Below are 27,625 nucleotides of genomic sequence, written 5' to 3'. Positions count from 1 at the left end.
AGACAACATGTTTCGATCAATTATCACATATAAACATTGTACATGTACAACATTTACATTGTAAAGCTACAATGAAATTTCCAGAAACCAAAGGAATATTTTTGGCTTACATTTCCAAATGTATTCTGTGACAACAAATAAAAACATTAAATTATTATCAAAAGAAAATGTAAAGATTTATTGATGGATGTTGTGTATATTCGTAAATTGTATGAGTTAAAATTGTGAAATCAAGGAAGTAAACTGACTTAAGAGTCTCCAGTCTACAGTGTGGACTCTCCAAAAAAAAACACACATCTGTTTAATTCCTGAATTCTACAGACTGTTTTCACTCAAGTCCAGAAGCTTCAGATGGTAAGGATTGGACTTCAGAGCAGACACCAGAGCAGCACAACTGATCTCTGATAAACTGCAGTCAACCAGTCTGAATCGTGGGGGGAAAGAGATAAAAACAATGATGATCCTATCAGATGTGTTCAGGTTTTAAACATGTAGCTCACTTTACTATGTCCTAACCAATGAGCAAATACCTCTATTTCTGTGTTTTCTGTGCATTCATGTATATGTGTGTCTTTGTGTCTATTCAGAAAGATCAGTATTAATGATCAAACAGTGGATTAAATAGACAAAAAATATTTATTCCTTATTCATATATATTCCTTATTCCTTATTCAATACAAATATTTGTGCGCGTGTGTGTTTGTGTGTGTATATATCCCCACAAACTGCATGTCTTTGGACGGTGGGAGGGAGCCGGAGTACCCATGCATACTTCACACAGAAAGACACCGGCCTGATGGTGGAACTGAACTAAGGACCCTCTTGCTGTGCGGCAACAGTGCTAACCACCATGCCTCCACACACACACACACACACACACACACACACACACACACACACACACACACACACACACACACACACACACACACACACACACACCACACACACACACACACACACACAGTGGTCCCTCGCTATAATGCGGTTCACCTTTCGCTGTTTACCGGATTTTTTTTTGTGTGGAATTTTGCATGCTTTTTTTTTTCTTACAGCGCATTGTGTTCTGCATCCTGATTGGCTGTAGACCACTGTCAATCCATCTCGTGCCGTGTCTCCTGTACAGTACAGAATGTGTTCAGCTTGTCAAATTTACATAAATCTTTGATCGCTAGCAGTATGACTCTGAAGTGCTGTACTGTAATTTTGTAAGTTTTCTGCCCAGCAAACACAACAATGTCGACAAAATGTTTTGCATCATCAAAGGCAACCGCCATACCAACCGCAAACCTCGTTTACTTGCATTTGAGTTCATCTTTTCATTTCTTCACATCTTCTAGCAGCTTCAGAGTGTAGGGATTCATGCATTTTCATTTACACGACTGTTTTCTGAGGGGAGACACAAATCCCTTTTTGTGAGGACAACATCATAAAAGCATAGTCACAAAAATCACAGCATAAAAATCTGTTAAATCAAACATGCAGGTGGATCACCTGCTGAGGTGAGCATCTCACAGCTGTTTCTTTTTCATTTGCATATTCTGAACCACAACAACTCTGCAGATTATTTCTGTGTATGACACTAAGACACTTGCAGTTATGTATGCATCAATTTGAACTGGTGTAAAGTCTGTGCTCATCACTGTGTTGTTTTGAATTTGAGCGCCACACAGTGGAATGTAGAACTGAGCCAACACAATTTTTGACTTAAAAGTAATGAAAACTAGTCATAAGAACAGCCTTTAGTAAATATTTTTCTTATGAATTCTTAAATTTTGAATGAATGTTTTTTTTAATTAACAATTAAAAAGATTTTTCATTTTTTTAAAAGCTTTTTTGTAAAAGTCAACAAAATTGCTCTAAAATATGTGAATGTTTGTGGTTATTGATCTACATTTTAATGGCAACTTATAAGAAGTTTATATATTTTTAATTATGATCCATGTGTATGTGTGGGGTTGTATTATGGCGATGTAGCCACCGGATGTGAGCACTGAGCTACTAAATATTAAAAACTGGCTGTGTGAAACTTTTATTTAAGAAAAAAAATAAACTCTTTTTATTTGTTTCATTCATTTATTCATTTGTCTGTAACTGTTTTGTTAAACTTTTTGTAGTCCTTTGTTTACTTCGTTGTTGCTTAGTAAAATGTTGCAAAATTGATTAGGACTAAATAAATAAATAAACTGCACTTGACCTGTCCAATTAAAAATTGTGAATCTATTTTAAATGCTATAAAAAATGTAGTTTAAGAATAATTCTGAAACAATGAGTTATGCACAGTAATGCTATTAATACTAACAAGAAGAATAATTTATACGTTCATATTTTTATCGTTGTGTGTAAACTATGTCTGAGATAAAAGTTGTAATTTCTTGTTTTTACGTGACGGTGTTTTGCCGTTGAACTCCGGGCTTCGTTGTAATGTTTCGTCACGACTGCTGGGGGCAGTGAGGAGCCGTGTGGCCTGAGGACAGCCAGGATTTAGAGCGCAGAAGAAGAAGTCTGTGTTCCACGTGAGCTGGTCAGCATGGCACCTCCGGGAGGAATAAACAAACCGAAAACTGTAAGAAATCCTGTTTTTCCTTCTGTTAGTCGGTTGGAGCCGAGGGCACATTCAGGAAACAATAACGAGTCAGACAGATGTTAAAGTTTTGTTCAGACCCCCCTACAGTTATAGTAATGAATCAGTCCTTTGAGACAGTTTCCTCTCCAGTATTGTCAGTTACGGGAAGTCGAATATAGCCTTAAAACATTTTGAGGAATTGTTTTAAATGTGTTGGTGCAATCCCTTTGTTAGTGGAGCGCATTGTAACTTCAGGAAACTGGGACACCCTGTGGACGGCAAGTAAACGGCATCGATCGAAACGTCACGAGACAAACAACAGCTACAGCTCTAAGAAGAATAGATTATACAGTAACCAGAAGCAGCAAAGGTGCTCTAATGGCTTAAATTATTATTTTTATGGCTGTTAATTTCTAACATGGCAGATGCACAGCTGCAGGTTTTAAACTTTGAAGTAATCGTTAGTATGTTCAGGTCTCTCTTCCACAGCCTGGTGGAGAAATCCTTTTAAGCCATCAATGGACAGTTACGTTTTCCAAGCGGGTCACGTGGGAAACCGTGTCTGTTGTGGAGCTAAACTCAGTTCTGGTCAATGGTACTTTTCTCTCTTTATAAACTGACGCTGGTGTTACAATCAGTCTGTGAAAACAGTAAAAAGTGCAGTAAAAAAACAACAAAAACAACAACATGGTAAGATTATTTAAGCTAAACTGCCAGAAAAGTGAGCCCTGCTACAGGCTGGCGACTATTCCAGGTGTACCTAACCTCTCACCCTATGGTAGCTGTGATTGGCTCCAGCCCCCCTTCCAACCCCACGACCTGGAATTAGATAAGTGAAAGACAATGGATGGATGAATGCCAGGACAAAAAACAAAAAAACTATATGTGCTGTTGTTACTGTGTTCGTAGTTTGAATACTTCATCTGCAGTTTGCAGTTCTCTCACTGAAGAAAAAGAACTGATCATCTGTTTACGGCTTCATATGCATATTACTTGAGAGTTGTCTGCCATATTAATAATAATGGATTGGATTTATATAGCGCTTTTCAAGGCACCCAAAGCGCTTTACAATGCCATTATTCATTCACTCTCACATTCACACACTGGTGGAGGCAAGCTACAGTTGTAGCCACAGCTGCCCTGGGGCAGACTGACAGAAGCGAGGCTGCTATATCGCGCCATCGGCCCCTCTGGCCAACACCAGTGGGCAGTAAGGTAAAGTGTCTTGCCCAAGAACACAACGACCAGGACAGAGAGCCCAGGGATCGAATCGGCAACCTTCCGGTTACAGATACGCTTCCCAACCCCCTGAGCCACGGTCGCCCTCCAATATTAAATGTGATACAACCACAAATCACTTGTGGAAGACTCACTCTACTGTGGCAACCATGTCCAGTGTCTATGATCAAGATCAGCGGTCCCCATTTACAGGAAAATGGAAACTTTTTAAAACTCTGTTGGTTTCCAATGTAGCTGCTAACACTTTAAACCTAACTTTGTGGTTTCAGTTTAAATCGGCTGCAAGACACATACTGATTTATTTACCACCTGCTTCAAGTGTGATTACATTACATGCATCAATAACAAACTATGGCTGTGTCTTGATTACATTGGGTTATGTACATCACTCTCTGCTGCAGATGTTTCATAAACACAACCTGTTGGGTCATTTCTCTGTAGCTTTTCTTGTGTGATAAAGTGTGATTGAAGTAGATGGAGCTCAGTGAAAAGAAACACTTATTACTATGTCCTCAGAATGTCAACTCCAACTTTCAGAACAAAATATCCCACAGAGCATTTTTCGCCCAGTTCTCATCTACCCCTGATTTAGATTCTAACCGTCTGTTTCAGATCTGCATTGTCTCGGAGTTTAAGTTGTTTGAGTCAGCGAATTCAAATAAAGCCTGGATATGTTTCAGCTGTTGTTGTTTGTTCCTTCATATCTGATGAGGAGCTCTAAACACTCGAGTGTTTCTGCCTTCCTTGAATGTGTCGTGGTTCTCTTGCAGGAGTTGGGGAAGAAGCTTTTCAAGCGCCGGCGAGTTCTGAGCCGTGAGAAGAGGAAGCGGCATCAGATCGTGGGAGCTGTGGTGGATGAAGGTCTCATCACCATCCATCACCTGAAGAAGAGAAGGTGAGTGTCAGCTGACCCCCTCCTTCCTCCACCTTCTCATGACCGCAGCGTGTTGTGACATTTTCTGTCCCATCAGGACGAGTCCGAGAGCCAACATCACGCTGTCAGGGAAGAAGAAGAGGAAGCTGATTAAACAGCTGCAACACCAGCAGAAGGAGAAGGCCTCTATGGAAGGTAAAGAGTGCCAAACCTTCTGACTGACTCTCTCCTTAAGTGTTTTCAGCATCTCTCAGGTACTTCAGTCGGTGTTAGTGTGCGGCTCTGGTTTCCAGACCTGTGTGGTCCGCTAAGCTTTAGACCTAAACATATGAAAGACCAGTTGGGATTGCTCCGTTTATTACTTTACATTAATTAATCTTATTTTGAATTTGGGCATGGATGAAAATTTACATACGCTCTGGGTGTTTATGGAAAAATTGGGAAAAATGTAACATCCCAAGAACAAAACTCTCATGCAGTCATAAGATAACCTTAACAAATAGGTAAAGCATTTGGGATGCATTGTTTTTATTATTTCCAGTCTTCGTAATTTAACTCTTCTTGGAAAACTGCAGACTGTGGCAATGCAAAATTATGAAAGTTTTGACTTTTCATTGAAACTCAAATGCATATTGTCCACTCTGCCTCAAAGGCTTAAAGACATCCACGTGGCAACATTGAACGCTAGTCATAGCGCCACCTAATGGCAGCAAGACATCAGTTTTAGCTGATTGATATGACATTATCACCAGTGTTGGGAAGGTTACTTTTAAAATGTATTCCACTACAGATTACAGAATACATGCCCCAAAATGTATTTTGTAATGTATTCCGTTACGTTACTCAATGAGAGTAACGTATTCTGAATACTTTGGTTTATTTAATATATTATCATGCTTTTTATAACTACATTAATGTACTATTGCTGTGTGATTTATTACTAGTACTGAAGGTTACTCGCCATACCAATACCAACTACATTTTTAAATCCTAATATAAAATGAGTAACAGTAGGGTGGACATTAGGTAAGGCTGCACTTTTTGCAGCGATCTTGTATAGAAAACTATTCCGCGTGTATGTAAAACATATTTGCGGTTCTGAAAGGGAGCCTTCCTTGAACGTGTCGTAAAGGGACCTCTGGCTAATACGTCGGGTTCATGTCGGGCTCGTAGCCAAAAACTAGCTTTACTTTGTTGTAGGGCTGCTCAATTAATCGAATTTTAATCACGATTACGATCTGGGCTTTCAACGATCATTAAAAATGACTGAGCCGATTATTAGCCCCTCCCTCATGCTTTACTCTCGCGCTGCTCCGTGTGGCAAATCGAGCCCACCTCTCTGCATTTCGAACACGCGTCACAACAATTAAGAGGACTCGAGGGAAGCTCGGAAAGCTAAGCAGAAGTTATTTGGAGAGGAGAGTGACTGCCGTTGGTTGAAAAGAGAGGTAAAAAACAAAAACTTCAGTGGTGTGGAAACATTATGGGTTCTCAGAGTCTTTGCTACAGTGTCGTAGCTGCACCACAGAGCAACACTGCAAAGTTCACTAAACATAGATGTTTACATTTTTCATTTATTTTTTATATTGCAAACATTTGCACTGTTATCAGTATTTGCACACTATTTCATATTATTTTTTAAAGTCATTATTCAATACATTGTTATTGTTAACCCTTTAAAGCCGGTCAGAGCAGCACGCTCCGTTTTGTGTAACTATTTTTAAATCCCTGTAGAACCTGAACCATATAAGCTAGCGCAATAATTTTTTTTGCATATGAAACGTACATCTTATGCCATCAGCTTGTCCTCGGTCACTGTTTCCTTCCACATAAAGATTTGCAAAAATTGCATAAAAAGCGCTTGCAGGAACAAAAACATAATATTCCAGAAACACGCTTTGCTGATCCGATCAGCTGTTCGTAACACTTCCCACATTGAAACAGACGTCAGCGCGAACTATCACATGTCCGCCATTTCCTGCCCGAAACAGGAAGTGATGTCATTTTCGCGGAAAATGTAGTTTTTTACTTGTAGGCCTTAAAAGCCTATACTGGTGTTTTTATAAGTCATGTTTGACTCTATACTTTTCTGAATAGTTTCTGGGATGCTTAGAACTCGAATTGCACTGCTGGAAATAGTTTATTTTGATGCACATGCTGTTTTCTTTGCAAATTTGCATCATAGGATAGGTTTTTTTTGTTTTTCCTGCAGTATATAAAAATTGCTGTATCTCCAAAATAAAACTATGAAGACACTCAAAATAAATTTCCTGTTGTTGTAAACTATTTTTTGCAACTTTTTTGTATTTGAAGTTTTGAGGGATAAGCCTCTTAAATTTCTCCAAGTAGAAATATATGTAAAAAAACAAAACAAAAACGATTTTCAATTTTTTTGTAGTTTATTGCACTTTTTTTGCAATTAATGTAGTTACTATGGACTTAATGCATACATATTATTAAAATATGGGCTATAATGGTTGTATTGATGTATAGCAACTTGAAATGCTCCCACAAATGGCACTACAACATGTAAAAATATAATATAAGCTCTAGCAGACTTGGTTCTATGGTAGGTCTTAAAGGGTTAAATAAATATCGTCAAATAATCGAGATCTCAATTTCAGTGAAAATAATCGTGATTATCATTTTTGCCATAATCGAGCAGCCCTACTTTGTTGTCTGGGTCAACTTTGCTAGTGAGAGACAGAGAGAGGGGTTGAAAGGCTGCTCCAACAGAACTTATTGTTTCGGAGGAAAACACGAACACAGTGTACAGTCGAGTCTTAATAGCTTACTTACAACTGGGCTCGTCAGGCACTGTTTTTGGCTGCAGTGGTTATTATTATATTTACATGCTTCCAGCTCCTGTTTATGGAGTGCCAGGACTGCCATAATGCATTAATTAAATACACCATTAAATAATTAATTAAATGTGGCAATAATTAATTAAAATTGGAATTAATTAATTAAATAAATGGTTATGACACATGTAATTAATTAATTATTGACACATTTAATTAATTATGTATGTATTTCACATTTTAATTAATTATTGACACATTTAATTAATTAATTATTGACACATTTAATTAATTATGTATGTATTTCACATTTTAATTAATTATTGACACATTTAAATAATTATTGACACATTTAATTAATTATTTAATGATATATTTATTTATTTCATTTTGGCAGTCATGGCGCCTGGCTCTCATCATGAAATAATTTTATCTGTCAGCCTCACCCATCAAACTCAGGGGGCGGGGTTAACGCTGCCCATGCAGCTTCTCTAACATTTGATTGGTTGCCGTGCAAAGTAAGTCAATACAGGTCGATCCTAGATAATCGATTGCTTGTGTAGACTTGGGGCAGCCAGGTATCCCAGAATGCAGATCAAATGACAGGCAGCAATGGTGGTGGTGTAGTTTTAAAATACCCCGTTTTTCTGTCACCAGCTACACTTTTAACAGTGTTTTAGCCGCGAATGTCGCGACGTATGTCTGGTCAGGTTGTCAACATAGAACATGTTTGCAAAAGTGCTCAGATGTTTTCAGAGATTTCACTAGCTCTGCTAACAGTTAGCATGCAGAGTGCACCCAGGGGGTTACGTTAACCGGTTTGTTTACATATTCCACTCTCCGTGTTCCACATGTTGCATTCGCAGATTCTCATTTTCACCGAACGATCGTCTCTTTCCGCCTGGTCTTGTGTCTCTGTGCTTCTGTAACATAAATAACGAGCTGACATTTTTCTCACGAAACCAGCGATCAGCTCAACAGACCCTCAGTTTACCTGCATGCATCCTCCTCCTGATCTGTCAGCTGTTTAACACCTGCTGCTAATTCAAGAAACACGCCTACGTTACCTGGTGATAGTCACAGTTTAACTGGGCAGCCGGTACTCGATATAAAGCAATGTCAGCGCATTTTTCTGCACAAGATAAGTAAATATAGTGTTTTCCCCGAGCGCAGAGCTGCTGGAGCTTGTTTCCTTACAGAGCACTTTATAGGCGAAGCAAGCTTCATCAGCGGCTGATGTCCAATCACCGGCACACAGCTTTGAAACCTCAGCTGAGTTTTAGCTCTCAGTGGTTAAACGCTGGACTTCATTCACTCAGGTTCTGTCTGTCGGGTCACGTTTACTTCGCTGTTTTATTTACAACTGAGCAAATCGGTTTGGCTGAGGTTAAAGTTACGTTTCATAACTGCATAGTTTTACAGACGTTTAATGGTTCACTGGCACATGTGTTAGACTGAACTATCATCTAAATATCATCTGTTTTTTAATAGTTATTCAACTGTATTCTAAGCACCAGCTGTCTGTTAGAATGTGATTTTTTTTCTCTCTCTGTTGGCAGAGGTATAAAAATGCGCAGGAAAATCTGACGTGCATGGCAAACTTCACCGACGATATTTAGGGAGGAATAAACACACATCAAACATAAATGAACCATTTGCCTGTCTCCATAATTGAGAGCATTTTCTCTTCTTATGTCAACACTCTCTCTCTTTTTTTTTTTTTTTTTTTTTTTCTTTTTCGGTCATGTTATGTTTACCTGTCAAAGGTTTGTTACAAACTATGAAACACATGGTGCAGACTTCTGGATGTTAGAAGAAAACTAATACTGCTCATGAAGGAGACTAAAGGCAGGAAGGTGTCCTTTAAAACTAAACATGTTAATAGGACCTCCCTATTTATATCATAGTTTATGATATAGCACGTGTATTTCAGTAATAGCCTGCTGATTTCAGGTGAACAGTCGCTCACGTAGGCGTTATCTGTGAAACTCCTTAACTATAATTTATCCAAGTTAACTTCAGTTAACCATTCAGACAGTTCTTTTGCAATGAAAAACATAAACACCCATGCTGGTGTAGGTTTCCTCAGTGCCAGCTGTTAACATTATAGCTGCTTATACAGTAACCATGGTAACCATGGACTCTGAGCGGCTGGATCGACGGAGGTCAGACAACAATTTTACATATATGATCTTAAAACAGGACACAGCCACTATACGTGCTGGCCTCATATCAAATGTGAAGGCAGACTGAGTCTATGTTTGACGTTTTTTATATCTAATCTTCCTCTCAAACATTTAAACAGCAGCGAGTCTGCAGCTGAGGGAATACAAACTCAAATTGTCGGAACAGGTTTGCTCGTTTCTTGGATTCATTTGGTGATTTATTAAATGTATAACTGTTATTCTAATCTGCTGCTGAGTCTCTTACACTTTTCTTTATGCTGTATATTTTCACGTCTCTGGAATAGTTGGCAGTTAGATAGTCAGCTGGGAAACTTTGTGTTAACTCATGGAGCTGAGGATATCGTGGATATCTTGGATATGCTGACCTCGCTCCGTGGTGTACAGGGCCGTTTACCTTCATGATTAATATTCACTATAAAAATATTAGCCGAACATCATGAAGTCTGTATGTGTTTCATAGTGTCGAACAACCTTTGTACAGTTAAAGCCAGCAGTTACTACATGACAGAAACACCAACGTTATCTCTTTTATGCGTTTATACACAGGTCACGCTGATTACTGAACAAAAACCCAAAGATCAGATGTTAAACAAATTTATTTGCTCTCTCTCCTCCTTAAACATGTTTTTAATGTTAGTTATAATTCAGAATTATACTGAAACACGTAGGACACATACGAACATCAGGAAATAAAACACCGATAAATATAACCTCAGTAAAAGAAGTCAGCGGGGGTTACTACAGCTGTGTACCGGGGCCTGCGCTTTGTCGGTGGGATTGCTTGCGAGGCGAGCGGGTCTATCCCACGCTTTGCCGTGAGACTGGGCAGACATCTCCGAAATCATCGAAGCACTTTTGCAAAGAGGCTGTATCTTGACAAACCGACCAGACACATGAAGATTAAACCACTACATTCTCGGCTAAAAAAATATTAAAACGGTATTTGGTGACACACAAACAGGGTTTTTCAAAGTTCAGTTCTGTTAGCTTCCACATGCCGGTTGTTGTGTGCTAGAAACAATGGCCACCAGGCCAAAGCAATGGTTTTGCCTGGATCAGCGTTAACCCCGCCCCCTGAGTTTGATGGGTGAGGCTGACAGATAAAATTATTTCATGATGAGAGCCAGGCGCCATGACTGCCAAAATGAAATAAATAAATATATCATTAAATAATTAATTAAATGTGTCAATAATTATTTAAATGTGTCAATAATTAATTAAAATGTGAAATACATACATAATTAATTAAATGTGTCAATAATTAATTAATTAAATGTGTCAATAATTAATTAAAATGTGAAATACACCAATAATTAATTAAATGTGTCAATAATTAATTAATTACATGTGTCATAACTATTTAATTAATTAATTAATTCCAATTTTAATTAATTATTGCCACATTTAATTAATTATTTAATGGTGTATTTAATTAATGCATTATGGCAGTCCTGGCACTCCATACCTGTTTCTGCTTGGTGACAACTCGTACTTTCGATTCTCCTTTTTCTCCCTCCACACATAACGGGTATGGCAGTCCATTCTCCCTGCAGCACTACGCTGCCCATGAGGCTACATTCTTTAGGGCTATGCCTTTAACACTCTGGCTATCACCTTCATATTAAATAATGTTTTGAATAATAATTACAAAAATATTTCTTCACGTCATTATGCTGGCAGCAAGTAGAGGTGACATGGGCCGTGAGACCCAGGAATTAGAGCCTCTTAATGCGTGTTTTGTTTGGATTTCCACCGGCATGGAATTGCCAAAAATAGAGAGGGCATAGCCTAACAGGTGAAATAGGACTGTACTGCTGTGTAATCCATTTATTTCAACAAAGTAACTGTATTCTGAATACCACCTTTTTAAATGGTAACTGTAACAGAATACAGTTACTCATATTTTGTATTTTAAGTACATAATGCCGGTACATGTATTATGTTACTCCCCAACACTGATTATCACTGTGTGTTCTACACATTACATACTGACACAGATAGAGAGTGAAGGGTTTTTTTTTATTTTTTAACACCACATAGTGGACACAGGAAATGATGTGTTTGTCCATCAGCCAGTTAGATTCCACATGTTCTGCATCAAAGTTGACTGATCATCAGCTGCATTTTGTGTTGTTTTTCAGCTTCTGGTGTTTTATTGATACTTTTTTATGACACTAAAATAAAATTGCTCATCATTCGTCTCTCTGTAGTGGAATCAACAGCAGCACCACAGAAGAAGCACAACACCTCATCAGCTCAGACCAAGAAGAAGAACAAGAAGGCGTCCGGATGCCAGGACGATGTAGAGATGGTGGATGTTGAATGAAGATATGTCTGCACTACGAGTCCTTGCTCAGACGTCCATGCCGGCGCCTCAACTTTGAGACTAATGGACAATAAGGACGTCCGTCCTGTAGTTTGTTTCTGCAGAAGAAAAAACTACAACAGTTGACATGGAAGCCCCTTTCTGCCAAAAATGTTTCCCCTCAAATATTAATTGAGCTGCTTTTATTTTAGTTGTAAATAAATCTGAATTTGTTTGAGGCTCACGCTGTTTTATTTTTATTTGATCTTTTGCAGATTCTTAACCAAAACAGCTTTAATCAATCATTTAAACAAAAAACTTGAGGTTATTCTAAGTTACATTAGTATGTTAGTGAAAAGACCAAATGTCTTTCTATGGTGTAAAAGTTTTGTGAGAATTAAAAATGTAACTTCACTGGCAAAAATATGAAAAAATATGAAATTGTTTTAAATTTACTCTCTGAAGATATTTTTGTAATTTTTGACTAACCAAAGGCATTTTACACTTTCATTTTGTTATTTGGCAGAAATGGGTTTCCATATGTGATTGGGTTTTTATTTTATATCTCTGTTAGCGTCGCAGCACCTGCAGAGTTTGAGGGCAACATTTGGACCTGTGGTTGTTACAGCATTCATCTTGTAAGCTTGTTTATTTCCCGTGTTCATCTCGCGCTTGACTTTACCCTTCTGTTTCCCCTGTCTTTCGCCAGTCAAATTATTTCTACTTTATTCCTATGAGACGTGTGCCTTCTCATTACTTCGCGCTTCATGTACACACACCGATTTCTCTTTTACTCACTATTTCCTTGGTCGTTGGTTCATCACTATTTGCCGCTCTGCCTTTCAGCGAAACAGTCTCCCCTTTGTTGGTAATCACTATTTGTTTTGCTGAGTGTGCTACTCTTTTTTTTCCACTTCCCCGTCGTCACCCCTGTTTGTGTATGCACACATGGCCATCTACATTTGTGTCGTCTTCCTGCTCTCCGCACTCTCATCGATAACCCCGCCAACCTTTGGTCTACAGGTTATATATCACCCCACCACCCTGTTTCCCTTTTACTTGATCATCCGCCTATTCACCTATTCCGGACCTGCTATAATCCTTGCTTAATTTGCTGCCTTCTTCTTGCGGCACTCTACCATCGTCATCGGTTCCCTCCACCCCCTGCCCTTATCTATCGCTCTACGTTGCTCCTCCTGTGTTTCTCTTCTTAGGTCTCTCTACCTCCTCTATTTTGATTTCCACTTCTTTCTTCGTTCTTTTCTGATCATTCACCTTTGCTCTGTCTCGCCTTTCCACTACGTCCTACACGCTCCTTTCGCTCTTCTAATACAGGCTTCTCCTCTAGGTCGGTCTACTTTTGGGTTTTTTATGTATTTTCCGTACATATGTTGTTCCTACCTCCTGTCGGTCTCTGCACTCTGTCATTCTATCATACTATTATCCAATCTTTTGAATGTCCTTTCCCGGCGAATGTATGTCGCACTACCCTCGTCCGTCTGATATTACTTTATTTATTCACTGCGACGCGTTGTGTCATAAACGTTTGTCATTTTTGACCCTTTTAGTAACGGTCCCCAAACACCATGCTACTCCCGTGCCGTTTCGCAAGTCCAGCTCGGACATTACTCACCCTTGTGTTTTGTGTTCATCATTGCGATTCAATTATTATCAAAGGGCTTTAATGGGTTTCCAAACTTATTAAAAATTTAATAATATTGTTTTAAATATTAATAGGTCCCCATATTCTTAAGAAAGATAGATAGATAATAAAATGTTTTCAGAAAGCTCCAGGGAGTTCTCATTATTTGTTTTTACTTTTTACTTATATGGTTGTATTGCGCCTCCATTTAACCCTTGTGTTGTCCTCGGGATTCCCATATACTTGTTTGCCATTCACCTAGGGGTCATTTTTGACCCGAGGACAACACAAGGGTCCATTCATCCATCCATTGTGTACCCCACCCCATAACAGCTGTAACTGGCACTAGCCCTCCACAACCAGGTTTTTTTTTTTCTTTTATCTAATTTTTTTATTCTTGATCTCTAATGCACTACCATACTTTTGATATTAGGTTCAGTTTTGTTTTACTTTTTCATTTTATTTGAAGGCTTCAAATAAGCTTACATTATCTATTTTTATTTATACATCCCATTAGTTGTATTTTTTTCAGGGGGGTATATTGGGCTTCCGTATGTTTCAAAATTTGTTGTCCAGATTTTGACTTACTGCAATTGTTTTATTTATTATTTAAGCTCTAATGTCTTTATGGGCTTCCATAAATTCAGTCGAATTTACACCTATGTTGTTTTTGTAATGTTTTAGAGGCGTTAATGGTCTTCCATACGTGTTGGAGGCTTTATAAACTATTGATCCGCTTCACGCTGGCATCCTTTCTCTCAGATGTTTTGTTCATGATCAGATTTAATTATTGATGAGGCTCCGTATGGAGCTCTTATATAAACTGTGTCTTTATTGAAACATCTGAAGCTCTTTGTGTCCGGTTTCTCCGGCTGTTTCTCTGATATTTTTCGGGCTTTTTGGAGGAACATCAGACGGCAGTGAGCCTCAGATTGGGGATGCAGGCTCATTCCCTCCCCCTACCAGAGGACAAAGACTAAAATGGGTCAGACTCAGGAGACAAGCAGCAGATCCTCCGCACCAGCCATCATGTAACGTCCTCCATCCTCTGCAGGCGGAGAACAGCCGGGTTCGTTATTAAGACAACAGAAACGCGTCCTCTGCCTTCTTTTTGTTTGAGCATCATGTCCTGTCGGGACGGCTGAGGCTTCTTGGAACTAAGCTGGTTTGAACAAACACCGACTCATCACATCACATCGCACTGACCGCCGGAGGGACGATGGAGGCGGCGCCGAGGTAATCTGTGTCCCCGCTGACCGCTCAGGTAACAAAACGCATTTCGGCCGCTTCGTGTCCCAATTAGGCTCCATTACCGCACCAGTAAAACCAGTACAGGGCAGGTTTGAAGGGCAGGTGCTGTGTGCAGCAACACATTAGCTTCGTGCTAAGACTCCAGCTTATAGATGCGGTCATGTGTGCAGCGCATTTCATTTATTACACACTTTATTACAGATTTTTGGCCTTGAGCTCAGGCTCAGCCCGGGCAGGTGCTCTCAAGTTCTTATTATCCAAAAGGAGCTGAGAGAACAACAGCTGCAGTTCTTCTGACATCCAGCAGGGGCTCCACAGAGTCAGTCCCCATAGACTCCCATGTTATAAATTGACGTTTATTTCCTCTCTTCATAACAGCTGGGATATCTGTGTGACGTCATCCTGTGTTCTGCTGTTGATGTGATGTATGGATGGAGTCAGTGCCTCAATCATAGATTTTATATAAAAGATGGAATAGCTGCTGGAGCTTGAGCTTTTTCACTGTCGCAGTTTTTGGCTCATGGGCTAATGACTTGTGATTGGCAAGTCTGATTCTAATAACAGGCAAAATTTACAAAAAGATCTTTGAGTTTTATTTAGTTAAACTTGAAACTATAGTCTGAAATCAGAAAAGTATCACAGAAGTCACAGTTTTGGCTTTTTATACTGTTAATAGGGTTCAGGTTTTAGATCTCTAAAATTGGACTTTTTTATTTATTCATTTTTCAGGTAGCAACTTTTAGCCATGCAGGTAATTTACACTTAGCCCTGAACTCACTTATTTAAACTCTGTTGAAGTTTAATGTCAGACTAAAGTTTATTACAGTGAACTAAGACTAACAAGACATTAGTTAAAAATTAAAACTACTTCTTCTCCTTTTACTTTTTTTAATGAACATGCCCGAACAGCCCCTGAGTTGTCATGTTGTCAGAGCCATGAAACCGGCTCTGTGAGGTTATTACATCACTATTCTGCTTTTACATCAATGATGCATTTTGTTAAGCTCTGTGCTAGTTTTAGTTGATTAGGCTTATTACAGCCTTATTGTACACTATAAGCATAGTGAGTTATTTTCCTGATTTAGTGGTAAGATAACTCGACAGGTTGTGAAATTGTTGTTGATTTCTTTAGGCTTTTATGTGGACATGATAGTATGTGAGGAGGCTGTATATGACATGGAAGAATACACCCCATGACATTCTTATGTTTTTAATTAACTTTGTTGCAGATTTTACGAAATTAAAGACTAAATTAAAAAACATAAAATATATAGAGATTAAACTCACCTCTAACTCTGGTTTGTTAGAATTTCTCTTTCTAAAAAAAAAAAAAAAACCTAATAAAATGATCACCATGACAGTCCTCCCAGATGTTACAGGAAAGGTTCATCCAAGCACCCATTAAAACGAGGACTAGCGAGATTATATACCACGTTCTGATGTGGATTTCTAAAAAGATGAAGTCATATTTGGAGTTAGTGAAGTCGAGTTAGTTGACATATAATGATGTGCTGCCTGGTGGCTACTTACAGACTCATGGTTAAGCTAGTATAACACATTAGCACAGGGAAGATGGAGAATGAGGGTTAAACTGCTCTGAGTAAAAGTTCATGTTGAGGGTCCCTGTTGAGTAGAGGACGATGCTGACATAAAAACAGGGTCATCATGTTGTCGTGAATAAGGAGCACTAATCTGTCTGATAGTGGCTCAGATAACAGCAGCTGTAAAGCTGATAGGAGAGCAGCCGTAGCAGAAAAACAGGCTAAAGTCCTGCTCTGTGGACTGTGGACCCACAGAGCTGCTGAGCATCTAAAGGAGGACTGTTCACACGGTGAGTTTCTGCTCTTAATTATTAAATACTCAAAACTCTTTAGACAAACTAACGTGTTAAGTAGGCTGTACATGGAAACAAGGTCCTCTTCATCTTCTGTACTTGTGCAATGGGAGCTGGATTTATTCCACCAAATCCAAACGATGATCTTTCAACTATATTTAAATTTTTGAGGACGTGGATGAGATCACAGTAAAGCAAATGTGGTAAAAAAGATGAGTGTAAATTTTGCTTATGTAGCCAAAAACACTGCGTTTTTAATGTGCTTAGCAGACACACCACAGAGAAGCATCCCAGCAGCAGCCTAAAGTCACGCCAGATGTACTTTTTAATAGGCTCTGCATCAGGCTGCGCGGAGCAGAAGTGGGCAGGAAGTGACAAACAGGAACTACAAAGTGGATTTGATGTGTTTTAGAAATAAAAGCCCGCTTGCACATGACAAAAGTCAGTTGGAGACTCAATGCGAAAATGTGCACCTGGTTTACTTCCAGGATTCTCCACGAGACGCCTCAGGATGCTACAGGAAAAGTGCACACAGTATCATACTGTATAGAGTCTAATTCTAAACCTCCTCACCTGTGATGATCTTTCACATGAACATCAAGGCAGTTTGAAACAGAGGTTGAGGTTGGAGTGCACAGTGTAAGTGGTAATGGACGTGTTCTCAGAATCTTTCGATTACACCCTCCGTGAGTAAACGCGATAATCAGGATGTAGAACACTTTGTAACGTGAGGTTAATGTTTACCTCACCACAGATAACACCTGAGCTAATAAGAGCTGTAAGGAGTAATATGTAATCACAGTCCTCTTTTCTACCATCTTAGCAGTATAGAAAAACTTAAATATGGTGAAATCCACCTTTAAGGGGCTTCTGATGTCCTCATCAGTCTAAACAGGGGCTCTCTAAGTTTTGATGACTTCATCGATTCGTAGATCCTTTGATTCTCTTGTGCAATATTATTTTAAAAAGTGCTGCTAACATTTTTAGTGCTATGCAGCTGACACCCGGCTGTATTTAACCATGAAACAAATCAACTAGTTAAATTACAGGCATGACTTAAAGGCCTGGATGACAAAACTGAGGTTATGGTACTCGACTCTATCTTGAAAAAATGGTGTCTAACTAGATGTTTACTCTGGATGGAGTCCAGCAACACTGTCAGGAACCTCTGAGCCATTCATTCTTAATCAAAACATATAGGACTCCTGTGTGGACATATCTTTTCTTTTTTTTTTGTGGGGGGGGTAGCTTTTATTGCAGTAAAACAATGGCGAAAAGACAGGAACGCTACGACAACTACAAGACATGCAGCAAAAAGCCTTGGGGCACATTTAAACCCAGGTCTTTGCATTAGCCCCACAGGACACGGATCACCTGCTCTACCCAGTGAGCTAAACCATCGCTCACACTGGTCTGGTTAAACATTAACTGTAGATGAATGTGACATACAGTATTGGATGCAGGATGCACTTTAAAACCACTCAGTGGAGATGGATCGGTTATACCCTTAAAGAATGTGATGTGGTGCAACAGGTGCATTTTATATTTGACCTGTTCTGTAAGCATCCACCTTTGAAATACACAGCTGAATGAACCTGAGCTACAACCATGTAGTGACTTGAAATAGCCTTATGAACATGTGCCATTGCTGGAACAGGAAATATATATGCAGGATGTCAGGTGAAGCAGAATGGGCCCTCTTTAAGGATCTATGTCAGATTTTCAGTCACAACAATTTATGTAAAAGATTTTTGCACTTCTGTCTGTAAGCGTCAACCACTGGAGTGGAAAAATGAAAGACTGAAAACATGATTCCTCTAATGCAGCGGTCCCCAACCTTTTTTGCGCCACGGACCGGTTTATGCCCGACAATATTTTCATGGACTGGCCTTTAGGTGTCGCGGATAAATACAACAGAATAAAACTAGTACTGGTACCGAAAAAAAGAAAATTTATTCATAACACACGTGAAAAGACCAAGGAAAACCGAGTAAACGATAAAAACGATAACAAAATAACGCTGAAAACCGATAAAAACCCTGAAAACTATACATTTCACACCTGAGCCTCAACTTTCGCGGCCCGGTACCAAACGACTCACGGACCGGTACCGGTCCGAGGCCCGGGGTTTGGGGACCGCTGCTCTAACGTTTAGCTCAGGCCCCAACAGTGCGTCAATCCCCAAAGACTCTCATATTAAATGTACAGCCTGCTGTGGTCTCTGTAGGTTTAAAGTTTCCATTATTAGAGGCGTGGCCTCTTTTCCTTTTCCTTAATTTTGCTTCAGCGCTGGAATATCTTTAGATTAGCGGTCTGAATGCTTCTTCCACCACATTTTTCAAACATCTTTCTGACCTCGTTCAGTAGTAATCTAAAAAAAGAAGCTGCCCCGCCACCTCCTTCAGGAACAGCTTCCATTTTTAGGTTTCTATTTTCTCTCCACAGATCTAATTTTGCTCTCTTTGTGGTCCAAGACAGATCTGGGACTCTGAGACATCCTGACAAGGGTTTGAAGTCTCAGACAAAGTCCGAGAAAGACTTAATAAGATGTACTAAAAGGTTTGACTTAAAACAATGGTTCCCAAAAAATCCACCTGACGTTTCCTGCCCTTTTTTCTCGTTCAGTGTCATCTTGCCTCTGTTGTTCTGAGTGTTTGCTGTGAAACACTTAAAGTGATGATATCATTGATTAAACTTTAATAACAGTGGGTTTGTGCTCTGCAGTTCATCTCTGTGGATTTCTGCTGTCCTGCTCTGCACACCGAGGCCTTTCTGATCTGAGTACGCCCACTGCAGCCATGACCCCTCCCACCTCTGAACGACCCTCGGGGACACTCATGCTGTTCGTTTACGCTGCTTTCACATTCATAGTGATGATATCACTTCCCGTGTCAGCACTGGAACCGGAGACGTGTTTCTCCAGGCAGCACCAGAGCGCCATAGTCGACGTCAGGCTGTCGCTAAACAGACCGACAACAGCCATGGATGCCCGGGTGGTCCACTCTGAGCGGGATTGTGTCCTCGCCTGCTGCTCAGAGGAAGTCAAACCAGGTGAGCAGAGTGAATGGGGAACATGGGGGTCAAAGGTTATGTTTTTTTAAAGATATGTTTAAAAAAAACTGTGTCTGAACCATGAAGCATGAAGCATGTAGCTAAAGTAAAAGCACTCATTAGTCTATCCATAATATTATTGGATAATACTAATCCAGTTAAAGCTTTGAAATAAATGGTATGGAGTATAAAGTAATATACTGGCATCTAAAGTCTGGTAGAAGTGGAAGCAGCATAAAATAGAAATACTGTACTTCAGTAAGAAGTACAGTTTTAAAAAGCATTACTTAAGGAAATTTACAAAAGCCAGCGGCATCTGTGGGGACCAATTATAAATGGTGGGCTGGTGCCACCCTATGCTCATTCCATCCATTTACACCCCTGCAAAATCATCACCAGGATCTATAGAAACAACAGCAATGACTGTATGTCCAAGATACCTTTGTATAGTGCTGAGGAAAGCCTGAGAACTGAGGTCACGCTGCCCCTGGTGGTGAAAGTTTTAGGTAATTTGTGCAGATTGTAAATTTAAATATTTACCTTCAAAACCAGACAGAAGAAAAATCAAAGCTTCATAAGGGGAGCTGCTCTTCTTGTTTCATCATGTATACCTAATTTAGTCAGAGAAAGTATAACCCAGGTTACTGGCTTTGACGGCCACATGTAACCATCTAAAGACTATATCTGGTTTTTGGTCAGTGTTTTTTTTTTTCTGTAACCATCGCTACCATGGGATATATCACAGTTTCTCTATGGTAGGCTCATCAGTCTCAAAGGTCACAGTAGACCACTATAAGCCAAAAACTGTGACTCAAAAAAGTGAAAGGAAAAAACTAACTTTGTGTTTCTGAAGGTGCTAAATGCAACATGGTGGTTTTCAACGGGAACAAACACGCTGGTGATGAGAACTGCTTCCTGTTCCACTGTCAGATGGAGCAGGACTGTCCTTTAACGAAGGCTCAGGAGGGCATCAACACCTATGACATCTACAAAGGTATGTCAGATACTCATTGTAAACACAGAAAATGACTTTAATAATGATGATTAAATGCATGATGAACAAAGACATGAGTGACCCAGCTTTGCATACATTCAGCTTCGGATTCTTGAAGATTTTTAATAAGTAAATTTAAGCCAAAACTAGAAGTATTATTGATTAGTTTAGAAAATAGTTTTCATTTTTCACCGTAGGATCTTCACTTCATTATTATTAAAAGACAAAAACAAAAGCAAAATTAATGATAATGATATTATCTTGATACCTGTGGAAGATCAGTCACGTTCATCAATTACCCTCCCCACACACATTTTTGGCTGTGCTTTCTGTGTGGAGTTTGTATGGGTTTTCTCCAGGGCTTCCTCCCACAGTCCAAAGACATGCAATTAGTGGGGTTAGGTTAATCAGTGATTCTAAATCCGGTCTTTAAGTGATGTTGTGATGAATCCTGCTTCCGGGCCCAAACTACTCTGCGTTTAATAAGGCTGTTGTGTTTTTAACGTTTTAATTAGGGCTGTCAGCGTTAATCTCGTTAAAATGACGTTAACGCCATAACCGCATTAACGCAGCAAATCTCTGTTAGCGAGTTAACGCGGATCGCCCCATGTGTGGGGCTGCACGGCAACAACACATTAACACGTTTAGCTCGTTAACGTGTTAGTGCCATGCAACCCCACGCACGGGGCGATCCGTGCTAACTCGCTAACAGAGATTTGCTGTGTTAATGCGGTTATGGCGTTAGAGTAATTTTAACGAGATTAATGCTGTCAGCACTAGTTTTAATGCTTTCATCTTGTTCTATCCCAAAAAAGCCCCTAAAAACAGTCAGTGATCACTGTCAGCCTCTCAATTTTTATTACTGCTATTAATTTTAAAGCACAGTTTTTAAAACCTTGCGATGTAACTACAACCCAGGCAATGCAGCAGTATATTAATTCCTAACCGCGTATTGTGGATGGATTATCTCAGTTGTTCTCCTGATTGAAGTTTGGTCCATTTACAGCATCCTGCCATGCAATTGCATTTATCCCTAACCATCGGGAACCCTCACGTTACCTTTTATTGAGTGGAAAAAAGTTAGTGTTCGTCCTCCAGCGTCAATGTTTATATTATGCTAATATAGCTGTGTTGCTAGCGATCACCTAGTACATCATTATATACCAGCTAGTCAAGCTTCAGTAACCCAACAAAACGTCCCTGCTGTTTACTTTCCTGTGATAGTAAAGGTGATAACAGAGCTGTACGTCTTAATTTGTTTTCAGAAATATCTCAGTCAGAACATGGTATATTCTATTTAGATGCTAACTCACTGCTAACTTCTAACTCCATTAAATTTCATAAATTCTATTTTCATGAATGCCTGGATGTTAAACTTAATTGTTACCCCTAGTAGAGCAGTAATGTTGATCATTTTATTACAGATGAAAGAATTTAGACAGTTTTTCAACTCTCAGTAATGCCGCAGTGATCGTTTGTCTTAGGGACCTGCAGCGTAATTTGGGCCCAGACATAGCTAATGACGGCAGACTTAAAGACTTTAGGTGCAAATGTGATCACGACTGGTTGACTGTCTCTCTGTGTTAGCCCTGTGCATGTCTGGGATAGGCTCCAGACCCTCCCCCTGCAACCCTGAACTAGATAAGTGGAAGGGAATGGATGAATAATTAAACTCAAAATACAACTACATAGAGGTCCATAACCATAACATTAGCAAATAATATACAATGTTATCATATATGTGCATTATTGATGTCCTATTTTCAAATATCATGGTTATCATGAATACCTTCACCTGTATATAAAATAATAATAATTTTAAATATTAATGTGTCAAATTTCCTGTATCATGAAAGATAATTAACAAGCACCTGAACAAACATTTTAAATGATGGGGTTTATTTTATGTCATGGAGTTTTTTCCCCAGAGAGTTAACGGACAGTATGGTTCTTTCACAGAAAGCATGTAGTTAAGGCTCCAGTGAGATTTGAACTCACGACCCCTGGTTTACAAGACCAGTGCTCTAACCCCTGAGCTATGGAGCCCTATATGTCAGCTTTAGACACACCTGTAATATGTGACATACCACTAAACCCAAACCATTCATGAATGGTTGTTACCAAATTGGATCAAATGTCAGTATAATTGTTTTTTAGCCTTCTAAAACTCACTTTTTCTTGTTTGTGTTGAATTTTGGATGATTGTGGATTTTTGCTGCCCCCTGCTGACCAAACAATTCTATACAAATCTTTAAGTTTATGTCTTTGTGTTTTCTTTCCTGCACAGGTTTACTTCATCCAACCACTGTGAGACCTCCCACCACTACCACCACCACAACCACCACCACACTGGCACCAACTACGCCAACAACTGCACAACCAACAACCCCAAAAAGTATAACAACAACAATGCCACCAACCACTATCACAATGACAACAACCACTACCCCAACACAACCGACAACCACTACCTTACCATCAACCACAACCTCAACCCCTACCTCCACCCCCACCACCACACCTCCACCCATCATCATAATTGCCACAATGGCAGCAGTGACCTCATCACCCACCACTGCAAAAGCATCACCTCTTTCCACCACCTCCATGAAAAAGCCTAACAAAACCACCAAAAAGCAAACTAAAACCTCCAGGAAAGGAAAAATTCATCCTATCAGCATCACCACCACCCAGCCAACTCATACTTCAACTCCCACCACAACCCCAAACACCACCCCCACCACCACTCCAACCACCTCATTTCCTGTTGTAACAATGAACAAGGAGGCCAAATACAGAACTACCGAAAAACTTCAGCCAAACACTGAAACCACCACGACCACGACTACAACACTTCCAACCACCACAACACCTCCAACCACCACACTTTCAACAACCACAACTACCACAACAACCACAACCATGCCTCCAACCACCACCACTACTATTCCGTCAACTACCACCACAAACCCCCCTCCTCCTCCTTCAACAACCACTCCCACCACTACCACAACAACAACTACAACTACCACCACCACCACTGAGGCGCCCACCACCAGGACAACGCCCGCGGCGACTCTTTTAATTGTCCCCAAAGGTGCTGTTCAGTCTGACCACATCCTCCAGAATTCAAGTGCTGCCAGAGGCAAAGGGATAGCGGCACATGGAGCAATGAAAAGCGGCATGGTGGCATTTGTGGTGCTGGTGCTTGCCATCCTCACAATGGCCCTCGCCATTGGAGGCCGCAAAGCAATGGAGTCTTTCGACAGACGCCACTACACGAGACTGGAACTCAATGATCTGCACTACGAGGTGTGACAAGGAAAACGTTACAAGGACGGAAGCCCAGAGGGGCAGTGAGATTTATTGAATTTATTCAATTAGTTTAATAGCACAAAGTTACATAATAATGGAGCACCTACATCACCTGCTGAAAGGTTTGTCATACTGTGGAGAACACTGGATTGTGATTGGCTGGAGAGTACACATAATATTTAGTTTCTTTGCATTTAAAACAGCTGTCACTTTTTGATCTTCTAAAAAATAGCGCACTGCTTTGCTAGCAACATTTTTTTCTGTTGTTTTTAACACCCAAACCACCAATGTTATGTAAAAGATAGACACAGATATTGATATTATCTGTTGGTTTGTGACCATTGCCATGTTGCTATTTTAAAACTGGAGGCAAGCTGAAAGAGAAACCAAGGGGTGCTGTGTGTTCATACTTTAGTAACTTTTTTTCTGAGTAGAGAAATTATGGCCTCCATGCTGTTTCAGCTAGCACTATCAAAAACTCATGAGTGCCATTTCAATTAACATCTGAAAACAAAATTTCCTGCATATGTTTGGGTTTTGAAAGAGATCACCGCTTTTGTTATTTTAAAAAAATTGGTCATAAGACCAATTTTGAGGAAAGAAAAACCCTGTAAAAGCTAAGCTAAGCTGGCTTAGCTAGCTGAACTTTATGTTTATAACAATAGTGAACAAACTCCGCCCATTCCAGATTTTCTAACAAAGAAGTCGTTCAACAAACTCACCAGTCACATGATTTTTAAAGTCTTCACTGTTGATTATTTCAGCTTTATTCACCTTAAGTGACCATGTCCATCTTTTATATACAGTCAGTAGGTAAAGTACAAAGATGACAACCTCATTCCATTTCAGACTCCACCTCCTTAAACTCATCACAGACCAATCATGGACTTCATACCTTAATTTTTCTGTTATTGGTGTTAACAAAAGAAAAAAATGGTAGACTTATATTGAGAAGTTCTCACAATGAAGACAAAATATCTCTTAATTTAAAAACTATTCTTAGAATTTATTTGAGGTGTTTTTGTTTTGTGAAAAAAAAATCAAACTTTGAGATATTTTTTGGGCTTTTATGTTTTTAGATTATTTGACTTCTCATGAGACAAATTCCTCAGTTGTTACTTGATCTTTTTAAGTATTATTAATTGATAGTGCAACTTTGAAGCAGCCTTCAGACTTTAGGCGGTAACACTGCCCTTCTGTGGCCTCTCAGATCACATGATGAGCTCAGAGTTCTGCTGGGAAGCTCATTGGTCCAAAACTTCAGCTGACGATGGAACAAAGAACAAACAGCAATATTTTTACTCGTAGAAACTCAGGAAGCTTCTGAAGTGGACTGGCGAGAAGAAACTCTATACAAGCGGACTCTGATTCAGATTCTGGCCTTCTTCTGATTCGCCGCGGGGTCGCGGGGCCCTTTGTGTATACACCTGCATGTCTTCTTCCTCCCACACGCTTCAGCCATACGAGCCTGTGATTGCTTCTTAAATCACCTGACCGGTGTAGATGTCAGACTCACTCTCTCACTGTGGTGTTTTTGTATTTTGTATTTCACATGTGGATAAATATTCAAACGATGGATGCAATCCTTTGAAAATCGATGCACTATTGTATCCTGTTTTTTTTTTTTTATGATTATGATCTGCTGATTTTTTTTCATAAGTAAGAGGACACTTGCTGCGCACTATTTTCCTATAATGACGTTTGTATTGTACTAGATGTGCAGAAACGAGACTGCTATAGCGTCACTTCACCACCAGGTGGCAGCAGCAGCAGTCTGATAAACTGAAGCTGCACCAATAAGGCGTTTTCACTGATACTGCTCTGATTTTTACTTTGATTGTCTAATTAATAATTACATGGATGGTAATAGTTTGGTCTTGTTTTGTGAAGTGATGCTTTTGCATAAGTTTGAACTTTGATGTTTCGTTCTTGTAAGGATTAAAAAACTGTTGATTTTTGAAAAGTTTCTGAGTCTGTAGATTTATTTTTGCTTGAGTGTGTTTGATTTTAAATAGAACCACTGTGATTTTTTATCGTCTGGGTGATCTACCAGCAAATAATCAAAATTAATCTTGTAAAGTTGTTCCAAATTAAATAAAATTTCACATTTATCACACCATCACATTTATTACTGTTCTGTATTAACCAAACTGGGAGCAGGTTCATTACAGCAACAAAAATAATCAGCCTGAGTCTGAGAAAAGTTTCCACCTGACCCATCTGTTTTTTAAATCTACAAAAACTTAAATATATATCATGGAGCCATGCATGCTTCTACCTTCATATAATGTGTATTTTCAGAGTAACTTGCTGTCAAAGTTAAGATTTATCTAACTTGTATTATACGTTTTTGAGTATTTTTACTTCTTTCAGGGCTGAAAAAAACCCCACATTTAATCTCTGTTAAAAACTGCAAACAAACTCCCAAAGGTCTCAGCCTTATGTTAGTGCAGATTTCTCATAAACTTGAGTTTTTGGTCGATGCTGTTCTTGATCAAGCTTCTTTTCTATAATGTCCAGCTGAGCTCCGACTTTGGACAAATTCTTGGTGCAGGTTCAACAGTTGAGAATTGTTTGAGAATTCCTCAAAATTTCAAGTTTTTATATTTTCACTTTTCCAGATATATTTATGTATGCTGCACAAAAATTATTTTGAAGAAGGTTAAATGTTTTTTTTATGATTTAGTGACGAACAATCATAAGCATTTCACAAGTTTCAAAGACTTTTATTGGCCATAAATATGGCACAGGGCTAATATGTAAGGGGTGGCTGTAGCTCAGGTGGCAGAGCAGGTCAGCCACTAATCAGAAGGTCGGTGGTTCGATCCCAGGCTGCCTCCTGGCTACATGCCAAATATCCTTGGGCAAGATACTAACCCCATGTTTGCCTACTGGTGGTGGTCAGAGGGCCCGGTGGCGCCAGTGTCCAGCAGCCTCGCCTCTCTCAGTGAGCCCCAGGGCAGCTGTGGCTGCAATGTAGCTTGCCATTGCCAGTGTGTGAATGACTGAATGTAGTGTAAAGCTCTTTGGGGTCCTTAGGGACTGAGTAAAGCGCTATACAAATGCAGGTCATTTTACCATATGTATGCAAAAAGTTAACGTTTACAGTGTCAACCCTTCTGTCTGTCAGTTTCTGGGCCCTAGATGGTGATCCTCCTGCTTTATCACAGTTCCAAGATTATCACTATTCGACTCAAAAACTAGCATAAAAACACCCTCATGATCTTCCAGCAGGATGTCTTTTGTCTTGTGTCGCAAGATAAAAGTGGTAACTAAGAGGCTTCGAGATCATCAAATAAACATTTTGGATCCTTGGCCAGGAAGCTTCCCAAACTTCACATCAAGAATCTTTGCTCAGCACTGTAATATTTACTATAGTGGACTTAAATCATATATTATACTGACTCTCCTGTAAGTGTTTGAAACTGGATTTCTTACCATTGTTCTTCACTAGATCACAAACACGTACAAAAAAAAGCTAGATAAAAACTGAAACAGCAAAATGTATATAAAACACTAAATATGTGGCACTGCCAAAACCTTTGGTCATGACTGCATAAAAATAAA

General features: G+C 39.5%; 3 protein-coding genes and 1 non-coding gene across 5 annotated transcripts in view; 2 read left to right on the top strand and 2 right to left on the bottom strand.

Annotated features, from left to right (window-relative positions):
- Positions 1 to 346: 346 nt before the first annotated feature.
- The window catches only part of LOC120744179 (protein NLRC3-like), a 121,338-nt gene continuing 94,059 nt past the window's right edge, over positions 347 to 27,625 (bottom strand). The window contains exon 5 of the mRNA XM_040048357.1: positions 347 to 424. The gene's annotated coding sequence lies outside the window, so the exon portion shown is untranslated. The remainder of the gene's footprint in view (positions 425 to 27,625) is intronic.
- LOC120744141 (uncharacterized protein C11orf98 homolog) lies at positions 2,449 to 12,137 on the top strand. Its single transcript, XM_040048302.1, has 4 exons — positions 2,449 to 2,566; positions 4,576 to 4,700; positions 4,777 to 4,874; positions 11,877 to 12,137. The coding sequence occupies exons 1-4, from the start codon at positions 2,531 to 2,533 to the stop codon at positions 11,990 to 11,992; spliced, it is 375 nt and encodes a 124-aa protein (XP_039904236.1). The 5' UTR covers positions 2,449 to 2,530; the 3' UTR covers positions 11,993 to 12,137.
- mansc1 (MANSC domain containing 1) lies at positions 13,619 to 26,658 on the top strand. 2 transcript variants are annotated; one of them, XM_040048270.1, is made up of 4 exons: positions 13,619 to 14,849; positions 19,423 to 19,749; positions 20,603 to 20,743; positions 23,031 to 26,658. In XM_040048270.1, the coding sequence occupies exons 2-4, from the start codon at positions 19,497 to 19,499 to the stop codon at positions 24,059 to 24,061; spliced, it is 1,425 nt and encodes a 474-aa protein (XP_039904204.1). In that variant the 5' UTR covers positions 13,619 to 14,849; positions 19,423 to 19,496; the 3' UTR covers positions 24,062 to 26,658. The 2 variants fall into 2 exon arrangements, with proteins under 2 accessions (XP_039904204.1, XP_039904203.1); XM_040048269.1 differs by having other exon boundaries at positions 13,619 to 14,877.
- On the bottom strand, positions 22,717 to 22,789 carry trnat-ugu. The gene has a single exon. It is a non-coding gene; the product is annotated as a tRNA-Thr (tRNA).

Source organism: Simochromis diagramma, unplaced genomic scaffold, assembly GCF_900408965.1.
Source record: "Simochromis diagramma unplaced genomic scaffold, fSimDia1.1 OVJJ01000557.1, whole genome shotgun sequence".
NCBI lineage: Eukaryota > Metazoa > Chordata > Actinopteri > Cichliformes > Cichlidae > Simochromis > Simochromis diagramma.
Note: the sequence above shows the minus strand (reverse complement) of the source record. Positions and strands in the feature narration are given on the sequence as shown.